The following is a 16,510-nucleotide window of genomic DNA, read 5'->3' as shown; positions in this document are numbered from 1 at the left end:
GGTGAGAGGGGGGGCTAGAAAAACCAGGAGGATCCCCAGTCAAGGGGTGAAGGGCTCCAGGTCCCAGAAGCACCCCGCAGCCAGCAGAGGAGGATAATACCCTGCAGGGCCAGAGGGCAGGGAGGGGTGTGGGAAGGGGGTCACGGGGGGGGGGCGGATGACAGGGGGCGAGGGCCACTGGACCTCCCTCACCCTCACCCCCCCCAACCCAGGCAGTCCTTGGCTCCCTGCGGGCTGCAGTGTTTCTAAGGATGTGACCTATTTTTAGAGCAGAGATTTATTTCTTTCCATTTCAACTGTTTACTTCTGTCCCAGGCTTGTGATTCTGCCGGTTTGTGTTACGGGGGAGCGCCACAGCCCCGGGAACCAAGTTTGGCGGCCTCCCTCAGGGCCAGCATCCTCCTGGGGCATGAGTTGGGGAGGGGGAGGGGTGGCAGATTTGATGATTTGGTGGTGTCTGGAGCCACGCCAGGAGGTGTGACAGGAAGCCCCGGGTTTGTGTCCTGGCTCTGCACCTGACTTGCTGTGTGACCTTGAACTTGTGCTTGCCTTCTCTGTGCTCGGTGGTGGTTCTGGATTTGCACCACTCCCATGGCAGTAACCCCCCTGGCCTTGGAGAGTTTCTGTGAGGAGCAGATGAGACACACGCAGCAGGACAGCTGACGAGCTTCCAGTGGGAGTCTCTGTGTCAGGGCTTCTGGGCCTTCCCCACAGATATGTGTGCAGGGGAGGAGAGGGAGGGCAGGATGGACTCAGTTTCAGGCTTCCTTTCCCTTTTCAAAACGACTTTTTCTCTTATTCTTTTGGTTTTGGTCACATGCAGTGATACTTGGGAACTGCTCTCAGCTTAGTGCTCAGGAGTCACTTCCCGAGGGTCCGGGGGACCATCGGGTGCTGGGGATGGAGCCCAGGACTCACACATGCAAAGCCTGCAGTCCTTCGGGACATCTTCCTGGCCTCAGTGCTAGGTGTTTGTTGTTTTTCCCCTCCATCATGTCTTCTTGCGTTTTGCAGCTCCTATCCTCACAGCTCTGGACGTGTGTGTGCTGAGAAGGGCCGGCCTGCCTGCATCTAGTCTCGATGCTGTGTGACCACTGTCTGTGCGATCCTGGGTATCATCCCTAACCTGAGAGGGTACCAACTCCTGGGCTGGGGGGCGGTGCGGCTCGCTGGTAGAGTATGTGTGAGGCTTTGGGTTCAAATCCTGGTAAAGGGAAAAAAATGGCTGAAGAGAGTAGTATTAACACCCCAACCTTCGAGGAGAGGTTCATTCTCAAAGGAACCTCAGAGATTTAATGAGGTGACGGATGTCCCTGAAACAGCACAGTTCCTGCAGGGCACCGAAGAAGACCTTGGCGAAGAGTCAACGATTGTCACTATCATTGCTGCTGCTGCTGTTTGCATTGTCACCGTCATCATCATCATCTTAGTCTTATTGGGTCCTGCTCCTCGCCTTTGTGGTTAGAGTCCATCACAGGTTCCCAATAACCTACTTCACAATTGAGGCTCAAGACCCCGTCTCTCTATGAGGTTGAAATGATCTTTACCACCTTCCCTCCTGCAAAAAGGTTTGATCCTTTTACTGAGACACATTTAAAAAATGTTCTGCTTTGGAGGGCGGCAGAGATGGTACAGAGGGTAAGGCACTTGCCTGGCATTCAGCAGACCTCAGTTTGATCCCCGGCATGCCCTCTGCCCCCCCTCCCAGCACCACCAGGAGTGATCTCTGAGTGCTGAGCAAGCCCTGAGCACAGCTGGGTATGGCTCAAAACATATACATATACTCTCCCCTCAAAGCCTCACTGTGAAGAAAATATTTAGAATTAGATTCTATGCATTGGCATCTTCCTCCCTCCTTCCTCCCTTTTGGTGTTTATTGTGACCGTAGCCTCAGAACTGTAAAGGAAATGCCACTGAGAAATCCACTGGCCAGTAACCTCTCATCCAATTCCCTGGGGCTGCGGAGCCAGATGCCAGCACAGTGGCTGACAGCATAGGTGGTCAGAAATTCCCCCAGGACTGGAATTCCAGCCTCATCTGGTTTGCATCTGGTCAGGATACTTCATTTTTCCAGCCTCCATCTCCACATCGTTCAAACGGGACAGACAGCCCGTCCTCTCATTTCAGCACGGGGCAGATCCACACCAGGCCTTGCACCTCTGGTCCTAGGAGAACTCAGACTCATGTGCCCAGGCGATAGTACAGTGGGGAGGACGCTTGCCTTACATGTCACTGACCCGGGTTCAATCCCATAAGGTCCCTCCGAACACCACCAGGAGTGATTCCTGAGCGCAGAGCCAGGAGTAACCCCTGAGCATCGCCGGGTGTGGCCTCCCCCAACGAACAAAAACAAAACTTGCCCAGGGTTTCCTGCACAAGTCTCCGCGTGGCCTGCTTCCAGTCTCCGTCTCTGCGGGCTGCCCACCGTCCCCATGACCCGGCACAAGGCTCTCGGAACGGAGGAGCTGGCTCTGCTTCAGAGCAGCGCCACTTAGCTCTGGAGAGACAAGAAAGGGCAGACCCTCTTGGGGCATCAGTCAACAGTGGATACTTTTAGCCCGCCGAGCATTCCTCTCCCCGGGGAGTGCAACCATCTCATGATAAGCTCGAGTTTTTCCAGGCAGGGAGACTGAGAGACAGAAAGTTTCAGGGGCTCTTTTTTTTTTTTTCTCTTCATCTTTTTCTCTTGAAAGAAAAAACAAAAAAGAAGTTTGTAAATCCTCTGCTGCCAACAGTGAGGCTTTTTCCAAGTCTGAGTACGCTGCCGTGGACATGATGCTGGGAAACAACTACATCCCCGAAAACCACTCGGGTATGAAGGCAGCCAAGGACTGTGTGCCAAACCATAGTGTGTGTGTGAGTGTGTGTGTTTGTGAGTGTGTGAGAGTGTGTGTGTGTGTGTTTGTGAGAGTGTGCATGTGTGTTTGTGAGTGTATGTTTGTGAGTGTATATGTGTGTGTGTTTGTGAGTGTGTGTAAGAGTGTATGTGTGTGAGTGTGTGTGTTTGTGTGTGTGTTTGTGAGTGTGTATATTTGTGAGTGTGTGTGAGTGTGTGTGTGATTGTGTGTGAGTGTGTGTGTTTGTGAGTGTGTATATTTGTGAGTGTGTGTGAGTGTGTGTGTGATTATGTGTGAGTGTGTGTGTTTGTGAGTGTGAGTATGTGTGTTTGTGAGTGTGTATGTGTGTGTGTGTGTAAGGGGTGGTGGTGATGCAGAGGTAGTACAGCAGACAGGGTACTTGCCTTGAATGCAGCTGACCGGGGTTCAATGCCCGGCACTCTGCAGGGCTCCCTGACCCCCTCCAGGAGTGATCCCTGAGTACAGAACCAGGAGTCAGGAACCTGGGGAACAAGTAACCAGGTGTGGCCTAAGAACAAAACCCCAAACCAGATCACAGTGGGAAGAGCAGGAGGGTGGTATGAGAGGACCGCCGCCCAGCAGACACTCTGCAGGGAGGAAAACTGAGTTTCGGACAGAAAAACCACCCCCCATCTGGACACAGACTCGCACACAGGAGCACAGGGCCAAGAAGGGAAGAGGAGGGACCAGCACGGAGCACCCAAGGGCTGGCCCAGGAGGCAACTCTTAGAACTCAGTCAGGGCCCCGCCACTGCCGAGTTGGGGGACTGTGGACACGTGACTTCGCCCCTCAGCCTTCTCCTCCGTCAAATGGGGAAGAAGAGCAGGGCCAGTGATCAGAGGCTGAAGACGGGGGCTCGGCCCTTGGATATTTCAGAGGAGCCGCACAGAGAAAGCGCCTCCTGACCTCCAGAGCCCGGGACGGGAGGAATACCGCGCACGGCGGAGAGGACCAGGGGGTCGGGTTCTGCTCGGATTCTGGCAAGGGTGGCGGCACAGCCCTCCACCTCTCCGGGTCACTCCTGCTCTGTAAGTTGGGGGTTGGGTGCCTGCTGGTCCTCTGGGCGCCGCTGGGCGCCGGAGGTCTACATACCTCGGGCCTCTCCCCGCGTTGTGATTTCAGATCTGGGGCCAGAGGCGGCTGAAACTCAAGCTGAAATGTTTGTGCTCTCAGAAAGAAGGGCGGCTCTCCGGATCGCTTCCAAACTCGCACACTGACTTGCAAATCAGGTAACAGAGATCTCTCTGGGTGAAGGGGCCAATTGTGCTGCTGGGACAAAAGACTCGGGCCTCCCTTATCAGCCTGGTCTCTAGTTTCTCTTTGGTTTTCCTTAGACGGAAAGGGGTCTTTGAAAGTGTCGATACTGAAAGCACAGTGTTATGAGAATCACAGGTTTCAGATTGCTCGGCCCTATTCCCATATCCAAATGCACAGTTCACCTGCCTTGCAAGGGCTTGGATCCCTACTGAAATCTGAGGACACCCTAAGCAACTCAGCTCTCTGCCCCCAGCTCCCCACCCTCCAGTGGGGACAAGCCAACCTCTCAGTATCGTCCTGGGAGGAGGCCTGGGTTGGGAGGTGGCTCGGTGAAGGGTCCAGAGGTCCTGGGATGCTGCTGATTCCCTGGTGTTGGAGGGGCTTTGAGGAGCTCGGGGCCTCTCTGGAAGCCACACAGCACTCCCAGCTGGGCCCAGCTCCTCCATCTGCCCCCTCTCCTCTCCCACACTGGACACTTGGCTCTGACCCGAGTCACCACTGGCTCAGTTGGCTGCCACAGCCTGATCTAAACCCATCTGCACCCAGCAGCTCGGGGCAACACCAACAGCTCCGAAGGCCAAAGGCAGCAACACTTAGATGTGTGCGAGTGTGAGTGTGTGTCTGGCTGCGAGTGTGTGCGGTGACTGTGTGTGTGAGTATGTGAGAGAGTATGTGAATGTATATGAGTGTATGTGAATGTATGTGTGTGTGAATTTGTGAATGTGTGTGAAAGTATGTATGAATGTGTGTGTGAATGTGTGTGTGGATGTGTGTGTTAAAATATGTATGAATGTGTGTGTGAAAGTATGTATGAATGTGTGTGTTAATGTGTGTGTGAATGTGTGTGTGTGAATGTGTGTGTGAAAGTATGTATGAATGTGTGTGTGTGTGTGTGTGTGTGTGTGTGGTGGTGGGAGGGGGTATCTCAGGAGTCTGCACTTCGCCTCCCTGAGAAGAGCAAAGATCTTGCAATATGGCTGAAGACTCATGAAGATGGTGCGGCCGCTTACCTTCAGAAAACAATAAAAACTCTCCAACCACCAGTGAGACAGGAGGCTGGGGGCTCCCATGTAAATCTCTTCCACTGCCCACCCATTTCCCTGGAATCAACCCAGTTAGTTCATTTGTCTTTAGGGGTCAGCTCTTGAAACCTGCAAGCGCCCATAAGCTTACGTGGGCTTATGGAGAACATTCTAAACTCTTCAGCTGGGCATGCAAATTCCTTCCTCAGACCCCACCCCCCTCCTCAGGATCTAGCCCAAACCCTGCTTCAGACTCACCCAACCCTTCAGCGAAACCACTCGGATTTCCCATCCCTTGTTACCTTCCGCATGAGAGACACTGCTAGTGGCCTAGAGAATTCTTTGTTTTTATTCATGACTTAGAAAAATTCAGGGCCCTCTTCCAATACTCCCTGCTCTGTGGAGCCTCCCACCAGGAAGAATTAATCCCCTCTCTGAGCTCCCTGTCTGCTCCTGTTTAAGACCCGGTGTTTTATGCCTGCTCCCCCCAACAAAGCACCGGAAGGGCAGAATCTCCACCAGGGGCCCCTGCTGGAGGCCAACCCTGTGTTGGCACCTGGTGGGTAACTGAGTTACTGAGTTAATGAGTTGACTAGAAGTAGCCAAATCCCCCACTACTCTCCCTTTTAAAAACTGCTAGCCCTTGTAATTCTGTGTGCCAAGAATCTAGGCTAGAACAATATACTTGTACGGCAAAAAAGTCAGGAGCTTAATTATGTTTTGCCTCTGTCACTTGTTATTACTGATACCCAGGCTAATGGGAAGCATGGGGAGAGATGGGAACAACGCATTCCCTGCCATGGGCCCTCCCCCCGCCCCCACATACACACACCCCATCTCTAACCCATGTGAGTGGCCTAAATCCTCACGGAGAAGTAGGGGATAGAGGGAATAGCAAGATGAGGACATCTGGTTGGAGGGACTTCTCATTCCGTGAGGCCTAGGATTCTGCGTTATCTAGAATGAAGTAATTTTCTCCACTCTGTAAACAGATCGAGTTGTGAGATCATGGAAGCTTGGCCTTGACAGGGTCCAAACAACTCCATTTTTCATGCCTGGGAATGTTGAGCACAACAGTTGGCCCAAGGAGTATAAAAGATGGGGCTAGATCAGAAGTGGGCCATCTGACCCCTAGTCCTACACGTTTCTCGATAGGCTCTCTCTACCCCAGCTGAACTTACTCTAGGGTTAATCAAACAGTATGGAAATGTTTTCTTCATGGATTACTGTTGCAGCAGAGTTGAGCGATACCATCTTTAAAAAAGGCACGAAACATTCCATTCTTAATGACAACTTACGTCAAATGGCAAAGCGCTAATTCAATAACATTTGCCATCCATCTTCTCTACACAGGCACTGACCTTAGGTGCCTGCGATGGGGAAACAGGATGATGGTTCCTGTCTGCGGGGACGTGAGGCAGGCCCTGCCTGCTCCGGGTAGCACAGGGGCAGGCCAAACCACAGGCATGACACGGGGCCTCCTGCCTTTTCTGAGCCTGACTGCACAGGCAACTCCTGGGCCTTAAACACACATCTTAAATGTGTCAACTCTGAAAACAAGGACAAAGCATTCAAATAAGTGGAAGGTTATTCCAGTCCCCTTTTTCTTGGTACATTGAACCTATGACCCATGTTCTTCAGCACCCTGAAACAGCTAGCTCAAGAGAACGATGGAGTGGGGTTCTATACACTCAGGTATTTTCCCAGCTAGGTGACAGCGTATTGCAGGACTGGGCTAGACCATGAGAAGGAGGATCTATATGCCCTGAATAAGCATCTGAGTTCGAGATGGAATTGATGGGTCCAGGAATCAAGGGTGGGAACGGGAGGGATACTACTCACCATTATCCCCAGTGACCCACTGTCAAAATGCATGCTTCCTGCTCCTGTGTTCCAGCAGAAACTATGTTTTGTTGCCCCAGTGGTCTTAGTTCCCCAGGGAAGAACACTTTTCTTTCACCAGGAAATAAAACTAAGATTCTACTGGTCAAGAACTTAAAATGCCTAGTGACCACGTGGACTCCCTGTGCCTTTCATCAACAGAGGAATTAGTGGCTGAAGTGATCTCATTACCAAGGGGAGTGGGGCTAATGCTCCCTTGTGGAAGTAAGGAAGCGTATAAATGCGTAGGTCTTCCTTCACTGTATCACTGTCATCCCGTTATTCATCGATTTACTCAACCGGGTACCAGTAACATCTCCATTCATCCCAGACCTGAGATTTTGTAGTCTCTCCTTATTCGTTTTTCCCAATGATTGGAGGCTCTTTGCAGGGTCAGGGGAATGAGACCTGTTATTGTTACTGTATTTGGCATAGCGAATACACCACTGAGAGCTTGCCAGGCTCTTCCGATAGGTCTTCCTTAGCATGTATAAATCCTGAGATTAAGTTAATGGAAAACTACAACAACTCAATCCCAGCAGGGCCACTGATGGCCCAGGCCCTCAGAAAAAAGTTGTCAGAGTCATCCAACAAGGCAAAGAAGCACAATCAGCAGAGGTGCTTGCTAAAGGCAACACAGAATGTGAAGATGAAGAAGTCTGTTACAGCTATGTGATGGTTAGAGAAGCAGACTCTCACGAGCATTTCCTTATTTTCTTATACCCATGTTTAGTATGTCCACATCAAGCAAGTACCTTTGTTTTCTTCTCTCTCCTTTTACCTTTTCACATGATATATTAATTTTTTGTCATGGCATTTAAGTATTGTTAATTTTACATTATAATACTTAAGTGATGGGATGACTAGGAGAGATATAAACAGGACTCAAAAGCTTGACTTCCATTCTAGGAGGTTGTATACAGGAAAGTTGTATCAAGTTAGGCAGAATTCTGAACTTGTTCTTGTCTTTATATGGAGACAGTGTGGCTTAAAGAGATGCGTGCCAGTGCCAAGTTGACCAGGAACTATGATGGATGGTTAACTTTATGTGTCAATTTCACAGGGTGCCCAGGCATCCGTTTAAACATGACTCCAGGAATGTCTGTGAGAGTTTGTAGATGACACGAGCATTTCATTCAGGAGCTGGAGTAAAGCAGATTGCCCTGTCTCATGTAGCAATCAGTAGACAGTGTGAAGGCTGCCCTTCCTGTAAGCAGGAGGGAATTTCCCCCTACCTGACTGCCTGGAGCTGACTGATGATTTTTTTCCCCCTGCCTTTGGACTTAAATGGTAACACTGACAATTCCTGGATCTTGAGACTTCCAGGCTTGGGATGAAGCTACAGCCATTGGTTCTGCTGGTTCCCAGGCATTGGACTCGGGCTGAAACTGTGTTCCCAGTGTGCTCCTAGTCTCTCTCTTGCAGACTCCTGAGTCTCTGTCATTATGGGACACAATTCCTTACAAAAATCCCTCTTTCTATATAAATATATCCTATGACCTCTGTTACTTTAGAGAACCCTGATTAATGCCCCTTCCCCAACACACACACACACACACACACAAACACACACACACAAACCCCACTCCACACCACACCCCAGTAAGGGCAAAATTATGCTACTGAGGAACAGGGAACATTATAGGAAGTCAGCACCTGTTTCTCTCCCAGTGGGAAGGGGCGCTCTGTCTGAATCGGGGACAACACGCTTCCCTCTGGAGCCTACTCACATCAGGGTCCAGCTCATCTAGCTCATTCTCCAGTGTCCTGAGCTCTTCCTCCGTCAGGGCTCCAAGAATCTCATCTTCGTCCAGGTCACGGTATTTCTCTAGTTCTCGTCTGTACGACATGGCAGAAGTGCTTGTCTTTGACTTCCGAGTTTCGGTGCTGGTCTATATCACCTACCAGAAAGAGAACAACTCTTAGACACGCCTTTCTTGAACATTCTCTCAGGGCAAACAAACGCCAGCCACTCACATGGCAGCAGCCGGGGCATGTTTCATGAACCATCGGGAGAATAACCACAAGAGAGGATTATCATATAAAGTTGGACGGATTCTCTAATAAAACCATGCCAGGTAAGAGTCCCGAGGGGCATGTGGTTTCATAACTGCAACTGGGAGTCACTGGCATGGCCCTCAATTACGAGGAAATGGGTCATTAGACAGGGCTAAAGAGTATCTGGAAAAATGTCACTCTTCAAGTCATTGAAATGCTTTTCTGTACAAACCTCCACCCTCACCACGTAGTCTGCAGGAGCACCTGAGTTCCGGAATCTCTGCCAAAGCTGATCTTAAAGTGTGTGGGGGCGGGGGTGGGGCAGATTCAGCGGCTTCTTGAGCACCTGCTGCTGCAGGCACACAGCATCTTAGTTCACCCTCACTAAGAGTAGTTGGCTGCAGTTACTATATATATATTTTTTCCCGTTCTTTTTTGGGTATGATGTCCCAGATTGATCCCAGCCCTCACACAGGTATGTGCACCACTGCTAAGCCCCCAGCCTGGCCCCAGTACTGACTAGCACCACGGGTGATAGAATATTTCTGCTGAGGTGAGTTGTGCTCCTAGCCTCGTTTTACAGATGAAGACATTGAACTTGCACTGAGGAAAATGTCTCCGACCTTTTGTGTGACAGTATATTGTAGGAATCCTGCAGGAACTGGGCTCTCCATTAAGCCATCTGCCCTCCAACCTGCCTGAAATGCTCCCAAGCATGTCATGTCATTCTCTCTGTGAGGCCCCATGTTCCATAGTCAAGTAGAGCTGCCCTGGCCACATGTTGGTGCCACACCTCCCCCAAGGGGCACCTATCTCCTACAGTGACCCACAGGCAGGGTCTGGGTTTACTTCATAATTTCCCCAACTCTCCCTGGTGGTCCCTGCAGAAACACACCCTATAGGACACTCTCTCTCTCTCTCTCTCTCTCTCTCTCTCTCTCTCTCTCTCTCTCTCTCTTCATCTTCTTCCTTCCTTTCTTTTTTTATGAACCCAGTTCCAGCTCTCTACCCGCCTTTGCCAGTCCATTCAGACAGGCTTAAGAACATTTTGGACTCTTCTCCTAGAATGTGCTAGACTGCTGCCAAAGCAGCTTGCAAGATCTTGCTTCATATCCAGGAGTCCTTCAACCTGCTTCCCCTCAGCCACTTGCAGAAGCAAGGCAGCAGCTGGGGGCTTCCCTCCATGTTGTGGCATGGAATGTGGCTCAGGACACAGAACTGTTAGGGGCTAAAACAGGCCCACCTCCAAGTTCCGATGTCAATGTCCTAACCCCAGGACTTTAGACCCCGAGTATCACTGTCTAAGGGACAGTGTGACAGGATGAAGAAATGGAGTCAAAACAACATCAGTGACATTTACTTGAGGTCAGTGGAGACAGATTGGCCCTTAATTCAATACAACTGAGGTCCTTGTCAAATGGGAGATTTGGACAGGCACATCCAGAGAACAAACACCGTGTGAAGATAAAGGCAGAGATGAGGGTACTCTGTCTTTGATCCCAAAGATCACCAGAAAACTACCAGGTGCTAGGCACAAGGCCTGGTGCAGCTCCCCCAGGCCCCCGAAGGAAACCAATATTCTTACACCTCCATCTTGGACTTTGAACCTCCAAGCCTTTGAGACAATATGTTTCTGTGGATTTGTGTTTTGGGGCTCGGGTGACCCTAGAAAATGAATCTAGTCTATATTCCCTTTTCCACAGCACTGTATCTTTTTCCAATTCCCTGCCCCACACGAACAAACAAAGCCCATGGCACATCTGTGAAATGACTAATGAGAATTTTTCAGAGTAGGGCTCTGTAAAAGCTAGGGCAAGACAACCAAGAAATCAATTCAAAAGCTGCAATTAATTGTGAACGAAAACAAAAATAACTTAGAATAAACTACCACCTAAGTTCACTAAGCTAAGGGAATACACCTCCTCTTAGAGAATGCATCATTGGCACAAATGTGGGGGTGCACTTGAAAGAAGGATCCAGGATGTGAGGGTCAACTTGAAAAGGAAGCACTTGCTCCCCAAATACAGAAAATCCCCATGCCATTCTTTATTTTAAGAATGACTTGGTGATGTCTGCCTTTGACCGGACCCCAAGAAGGCAATATTAAGACCATAAATGGGTCCCCTCCTGATTCACTTCTGTTTGCTTCCAAAGAAAGCACCAGTAGCTAACAATGCCCGAGTATATATGGAAAAAAACCTTCATGAAGGTCCTCGGAGAACAACCTAATTTGGCTTTTCTTCTGAGTGGAACCAGCAGAGGATCCCCAGTCTCCTTCCTGGAGCCAGGAGAGCCTCTAGTGATGGACTTGGAAGCTCCCAGAAGCTACCCTCAGAGATGGGGACTCCTCCCAAACTGATGTCTCTAGTGTAGGCTCTGAAGCATATTTCTGGTGCTCAATGTCTGGATCATACAGACTCCCTCAGCCCTCTGGGCTACAGGACTTCTCAGATGCTTTTACATGTCGGTGCCTCAAGAGGGGAGAGGTGACAGCAAGACTTCCCAGAACAGGAAGTCACATCCCTGAGAAACCTGCTTCTGGAACAGGAATCTTGTGAAACCAAGTTTGAGAATGCCCTCTTAGAGCCTCTCTGGGTCATCAGAATGCCCCATCTGGTCACTGCCAACGGACTTATTTCATAACAAAAGGACAGACCCCAGGAAGGAGCAGGGTGGGATGAGGGGCTGGGGAGAGAGAACTGAGTATCACAGCCAGCTTAGAGAAAGGATCTGAGGAAATGGCAGCAAGAGGGTAGCAGGTGGAAACTATGGAGTCTGCAGAAGGAGGGATGTGAGACAGAGATGGCAGACCACCTCCCGAGAGACCACCAGAGACGGGTACATTCATTAAGTTTTCTGAAGATGTTTCCTTCTTCACACACACACACGGGGGAAATTAATGTGCCACTTCTGTGCGCCGAGGTGGTGTTGAATTTAAAGATCCTTTTTCTGAGAACTTAAAAGGCCTTTCCAGTGTCGAGTGTCCTGTGAGTATTATGAAACAGCGAGGCATCGCATTAAATAAGCTGAGAGGAACAGAGAACTCCTAAGGTAAACTATGAAGCTGTCAGCTTCAAGCCACACTCAGACTCTTGGCTCCCAGCACTGGTTTCTTTAAGTGTGTGATTCCACTCCAATGGCAGGTGACAGGGGGTCTCCAGAGGTGAGGAAGAGACTGAGGAGAAGGGAAGTGGAAGGTTATAAAGTCCACTAGTAAAGCCCAGTGCAAGCCTGGCCGGCAAATGTGCCCAGAGGATGATGTTTCTTCCTTTGTTAAAACTGTTTTATTACATGCTTACAATATTATGGAAACTCAGGGCCCAGGGTTGTGTACGGCCCTGGGTTACTCCTCACACATCCCTGGTCCCTGGGTTTGTGAAGCCCTGGGTTTGCTCTCGGCACTGCCAAAAAGAAAATTAAGAAGGTACAGATACTGGGGCCAGAGACACTGTACAGTGGGTAGGGCGCTTGCCTTTCACACAGCTGACCTGGGTTCGATGTCCCCCGTTATATATGGTCTCCTGAGCACCACCAAGAGTGATTCCTAGTGCAGAGCCAGGAGTGACCCCTGAGCATCGCTGAGCATGGCCCACCCCTCTCCCTTCAAAAAGAAAAAAGGTGTAAATTCAAGGGCAGTCTCAAGAAAAAGAGAAAAAAGAAACTTTATTTTTTTAAATTGTCTGTACAATTCAGACGGCACTGGAAGGTACTGCGGTGAGCAAAGTAACTCAGAGGGAAGATCACTCACTGGGTGATCTCACTGATCTGTGACATCTAGAAAGAGTGACAAATCAAGAGGATAGACACTATCAATTGATAATAAACCTGAGCAAGGGACTGCTGATCTGAGAGCAGAGGGCGAGGGATGGGGGAAGGTGGGCTGGAGGTAACATACAGGCACCAGTGGGAGGTCATGGACACACTGGTGCGAACACCTAATCTGAACTATAATAATTAAACTTAAAATAAAATTTAAAATCCAATTATAAAAGCTTAGGTGCCTAATGCCACACTTCTCTATAAAACTTACTACACCCACCAAGAGCCGGGTGTGGACCCCCCCCCCCAAAAAAAAAGCAAAAAAAAAAAAGTCAAGTCTTTAAATTGGATGAATACCTCTTCGGCAGTGGCAGTGGTGGTGGGATTCAGCCATAACAGCACCGCACTGGGCCCTCTAAATCTGTCCCGTGCTTTACCCTAACAGCACGTCTGGTCAGCCTGCCTCTCAACGGCAGGGGCTGAAGCCAGGTATAAATAAGAGAAACCAGTGCTTGCCAGCTGGGTCAAGCAGTAAGAAAGGCAGGTTGGGCAGTGAACATTAGTGGATCCAGGGCTAAGGCCAGTGCATCAGGAAGCTTCTGGAAGGAAAGCGCTGAGGCAGAAAACCTGGAGGTCTCCATGAGCCTTCAATACCCCACATGCAGCAGGTGCATCCGTGGTGTGATGGTTTTGCTGCACCTGCTCCCAGAGGCGAGGCCCCTCGATAAACTTCCCCCATTTGAAGGAGGGCCAAGACACAAGCTCAGAGGCTCGGTTTCCAGTTGGACCCTCTTCGCGTTCCAGCCACGGAGGATATCTTGACAATGTCCATAGCAAGGTGGCTTCACAGAGGCTGAGCCTTCAGATCCCATCTCCTCGTGTGTTTGTCAAGACACTTAAATTCAAGGGGTGGGCCACCAGGAAGCCGCATCACTTTAGCCTGCTGGCCCCTGTCCCTGCTCCTTCTGAGAACATAGCCTCCTCTGTATTCTATCACAGGCCACTGCGAAGGGGCTGCCGTGCTGTCTGTCATGTGACACCCCTACTCTCAGCTGATTGGACAGCATAGGAGCCAGGCTCATGTGCCCTCCACTGATTGGCTGGCCAATGACCTATGAGACCAAAATATGGAGGCGTTGGGTAATTGAGTTTTTTCATTTTGTGTCTTGTGTTTTCCTTTCCTGGAGCTTCTCTAACAAAGAACCATACATTGAGTGACTCAAATGGAAGCAATTTATTGTCTCTTAGTTCTGGGGGCTAGAAGGTAAACCTAGCGTCAGCAAGGTTGCTTCGAGCCATGACTCTATGGAGACTTAAATTTCCTGCCTCATTTCTCATTTTGGTGCCTCAGGTTTTCTGTTTTGTTTTGTTTTTTGCTTTTTGGGTCACACCTGGCGATGCACAGGGGTTACTCCTGGCTCTCCACTCAGGAATCACCCCTGGCGGTGCTCAGGGGACCATATGGGATGCTGGGAATTGAACCTGGGTCGGTCACGTGCAAGGCAAACGCCCTACCTGCTGTGCTATTGCTACAGCCCCTGGTGCCTCCATTTTGATGCCTGGCTTGCAGCGGGTCCTTCCCCTGTTTTGTATATGTCCAAATACCTACTCTTTGTAAGGTCACCAGTCATATCCGACTGGGTCCTGCCTCCATGATCTTCACATGGGCATCTGCAAAGACCCTGTTATCAAATTAAGTCACATTGGCAGGTAGGACAGCTTTTGGGTTGGGGCTGCAGGATTGAGTTAAATTTGGAACAGCACTGAATGGGATCAAAAGGGGACAACCGGACAGGTGAGAAGAGAAGCTGAAGTGCTCAGAGATGGCCATGATGTGCAGGCAAAAGCGAAGGCCATCGGGGCAAAGGAGAAAGGGGGAACAAGGATCCTCCTAGAGGAGAGTTCTTGAGGCTGGGAGAGATGAGCACCTGTGTCCCCAGAGTGCCCAGTCCCTGCCCTCTCAGAATGCTGTCTTCCCACAACCTCTGCAAGGCGATCCACTCTACCCAGGACCACGACCACCCTCGGCCCCCAACTCTCCTCCCTGAATGAATCCCTGTGGCTGGAGCCAAACAGGAAGGAGAGTCCAGCCTCTCTGTCTCCCCACTTCCTTGTGCCACCTCTGAAATCTCCTTGATGCAGCATCTTGTCCACCCACCTGTTCCACTGGGCTCTTCTTGCTCCTCACTCTCTCTAAGGATCTCATGTCTCTTGGGGGTTGGGGGGAACCTGCCACAGGAACAAACGGAGGACTCCCAGCTGGGCTCCCTCCAGCCTGGGCTCCCGGCTCTGTTGGAGTCCCTGAGGCTTAACCAGCCCAACCCTGAGCTCAGGCCACTTCCTCCCTCCCTTCCCCACCCCCCACCCCCACACCACCTCCCTTCCTCTGCCTCCTGCCAGTCACCCATACCAGTCTGAACTCTCCTGCCCTCACTCTGGCCAGCCTCTCACTTTTCTTGCTCCTCTCTTTTCTTGCTCATACTCTCCCCTTCCCTCCAATTCCCTGACTTCAGGACAGGACAGGCCTGTAGCTAATTGCTTTATCTTTTCAGCAGCTCCGTTTCCACAACCCGACTCACCCAGAGGGAATGGGGCAAGCTACCCTGTGGGAATGAGCTACTCACCCACAGGCAGTGACCCCACGCAGGGATGGTGGGCTTTAGTGGCCCGGATAAATCATTGAAAGAGTCTAGCCCTCACGAAGTTTATAGTAAAGTTGGGAGAATGAGGCTGCACTGAGATTTCTGGGGAAGTGTCCCACACATAGTCTCTCCGTCCACCATTATGGCCACTAGCCCCACTTTACACGTGAGGCCGCATCTGAGTCAAATGGTGAAAGATGAGCCCTTGGCCTCAGACTCTGGCAGATCTGGGCTAAACTCACTCTCCTGGCTCAACTGGCTAAAAAGCCCTGGCACCACAACTACTGTCTCTAGATTCACAGATTTGTTTCGTTGTTATTATTGTTGTTTTGCTCCACACACACACAGCTGTGCTCAAGACTCACTCCTGATGGCACATATGCTGCCCAAGCCCATGTGCTGCTTGTGCCCATGTGGCCGAGCACATGTGGCACCCAAGCACACGTGGCACCCGCCTCTTCCCTCTTGAGATGTGTGCTTTCATATCTAATGCCAGGTTGTGTGTAGGGGCTCCCTTCCCCTTTGGAGAAGCCCGTGCTCTCTCTTGAGCACATTACTGTCTCCCATTTTCCCTCTCTCCTCTCCACCTTCCCCTTCCTAAAAAACTCCAAATAAAATATTTTTATGTAAAGGAAAAAGAAAAGATTTACTACTAACTCTGTGTTCAGGAATCACTCCTGGTGGTACTCAAGGGACCCTATGTAGTGCAGGGAATCAAACCTGGGTCAGCTGCAGACAAGGCAAGTGACTTATTCCTGTATTATCGCTCTGGTCTCCCCAGATTCATTTTTAAAGAAAAGGTACAACATGCACCTCTCCAGGGATGCTGTGGAGAGGAATGAGATAAAGGATGGTGGAGCTCAGATGGCTGTTTTCCTGCCTTTTCCCTTGGTGCCCTGAGAGTTCAGCCAGACAAGGCAACTCCACAGTTACTAAATGGGTGCCCACATGGCTGAGCAACCATGAGGAAGATTCGCCGGCTCCATTCAACTGGTGCAACTGTGCAAACCTCCCCGCCCCCCGCCGCACAACTACATTGTGATCTCAGCTGCATTAATGTAAGTACAGGGGCCAAAGCAAGAAGAACAGTGG

At 50.4% G+C, this 16,510-nt stretch overlaps 1 protein-coding gene across 2 annotated transcripts in view; it reads right to left on the bottom strand.

The window, feature by feature from the left end:
* TMOD1 (tropomodulin 1) overlaps positions 1-16,510 on the bottom strand; it is an 85,636-nt gene that overhangs the window by 56,388 nt on the left and 12,738 nt on the right. For both annotated transcript variants that reach the window (XM_055139716.1, XM_055139711.1), the window contains exon 2: positions 8,750-8,920. In XM_055139716.1, the coding sequence (XP_054995691.1) occupies positions 8,750-8,869 (120 nt within the window). In that variant the 5' untranslated portion in view covers positions 8,870-8,920. The remainder of the gene's footprint in view (positions 1-8,749; positions 8,921-16,510) is intronic.

This window comes from Sorex araneus, chromosome 1 (assembly GCF_027595985.1).
Source record: "Sorex araneus isolate mSorAra2 chromosome 1, mSorAra2.pri, whole genome shotgun sequence".
Classification (NCBI taxonomy): domain Eukaryota; kingdom Metazoa; phylum Chordata; class Mammalia; order Eulipotyphla; family Soricidae; genus Sorex; species Sorex araneus.
Note: the sequence above shows the minus strand (reverse complement) of the source record. Positions and strands in the feature narration are given on the sequence as shown.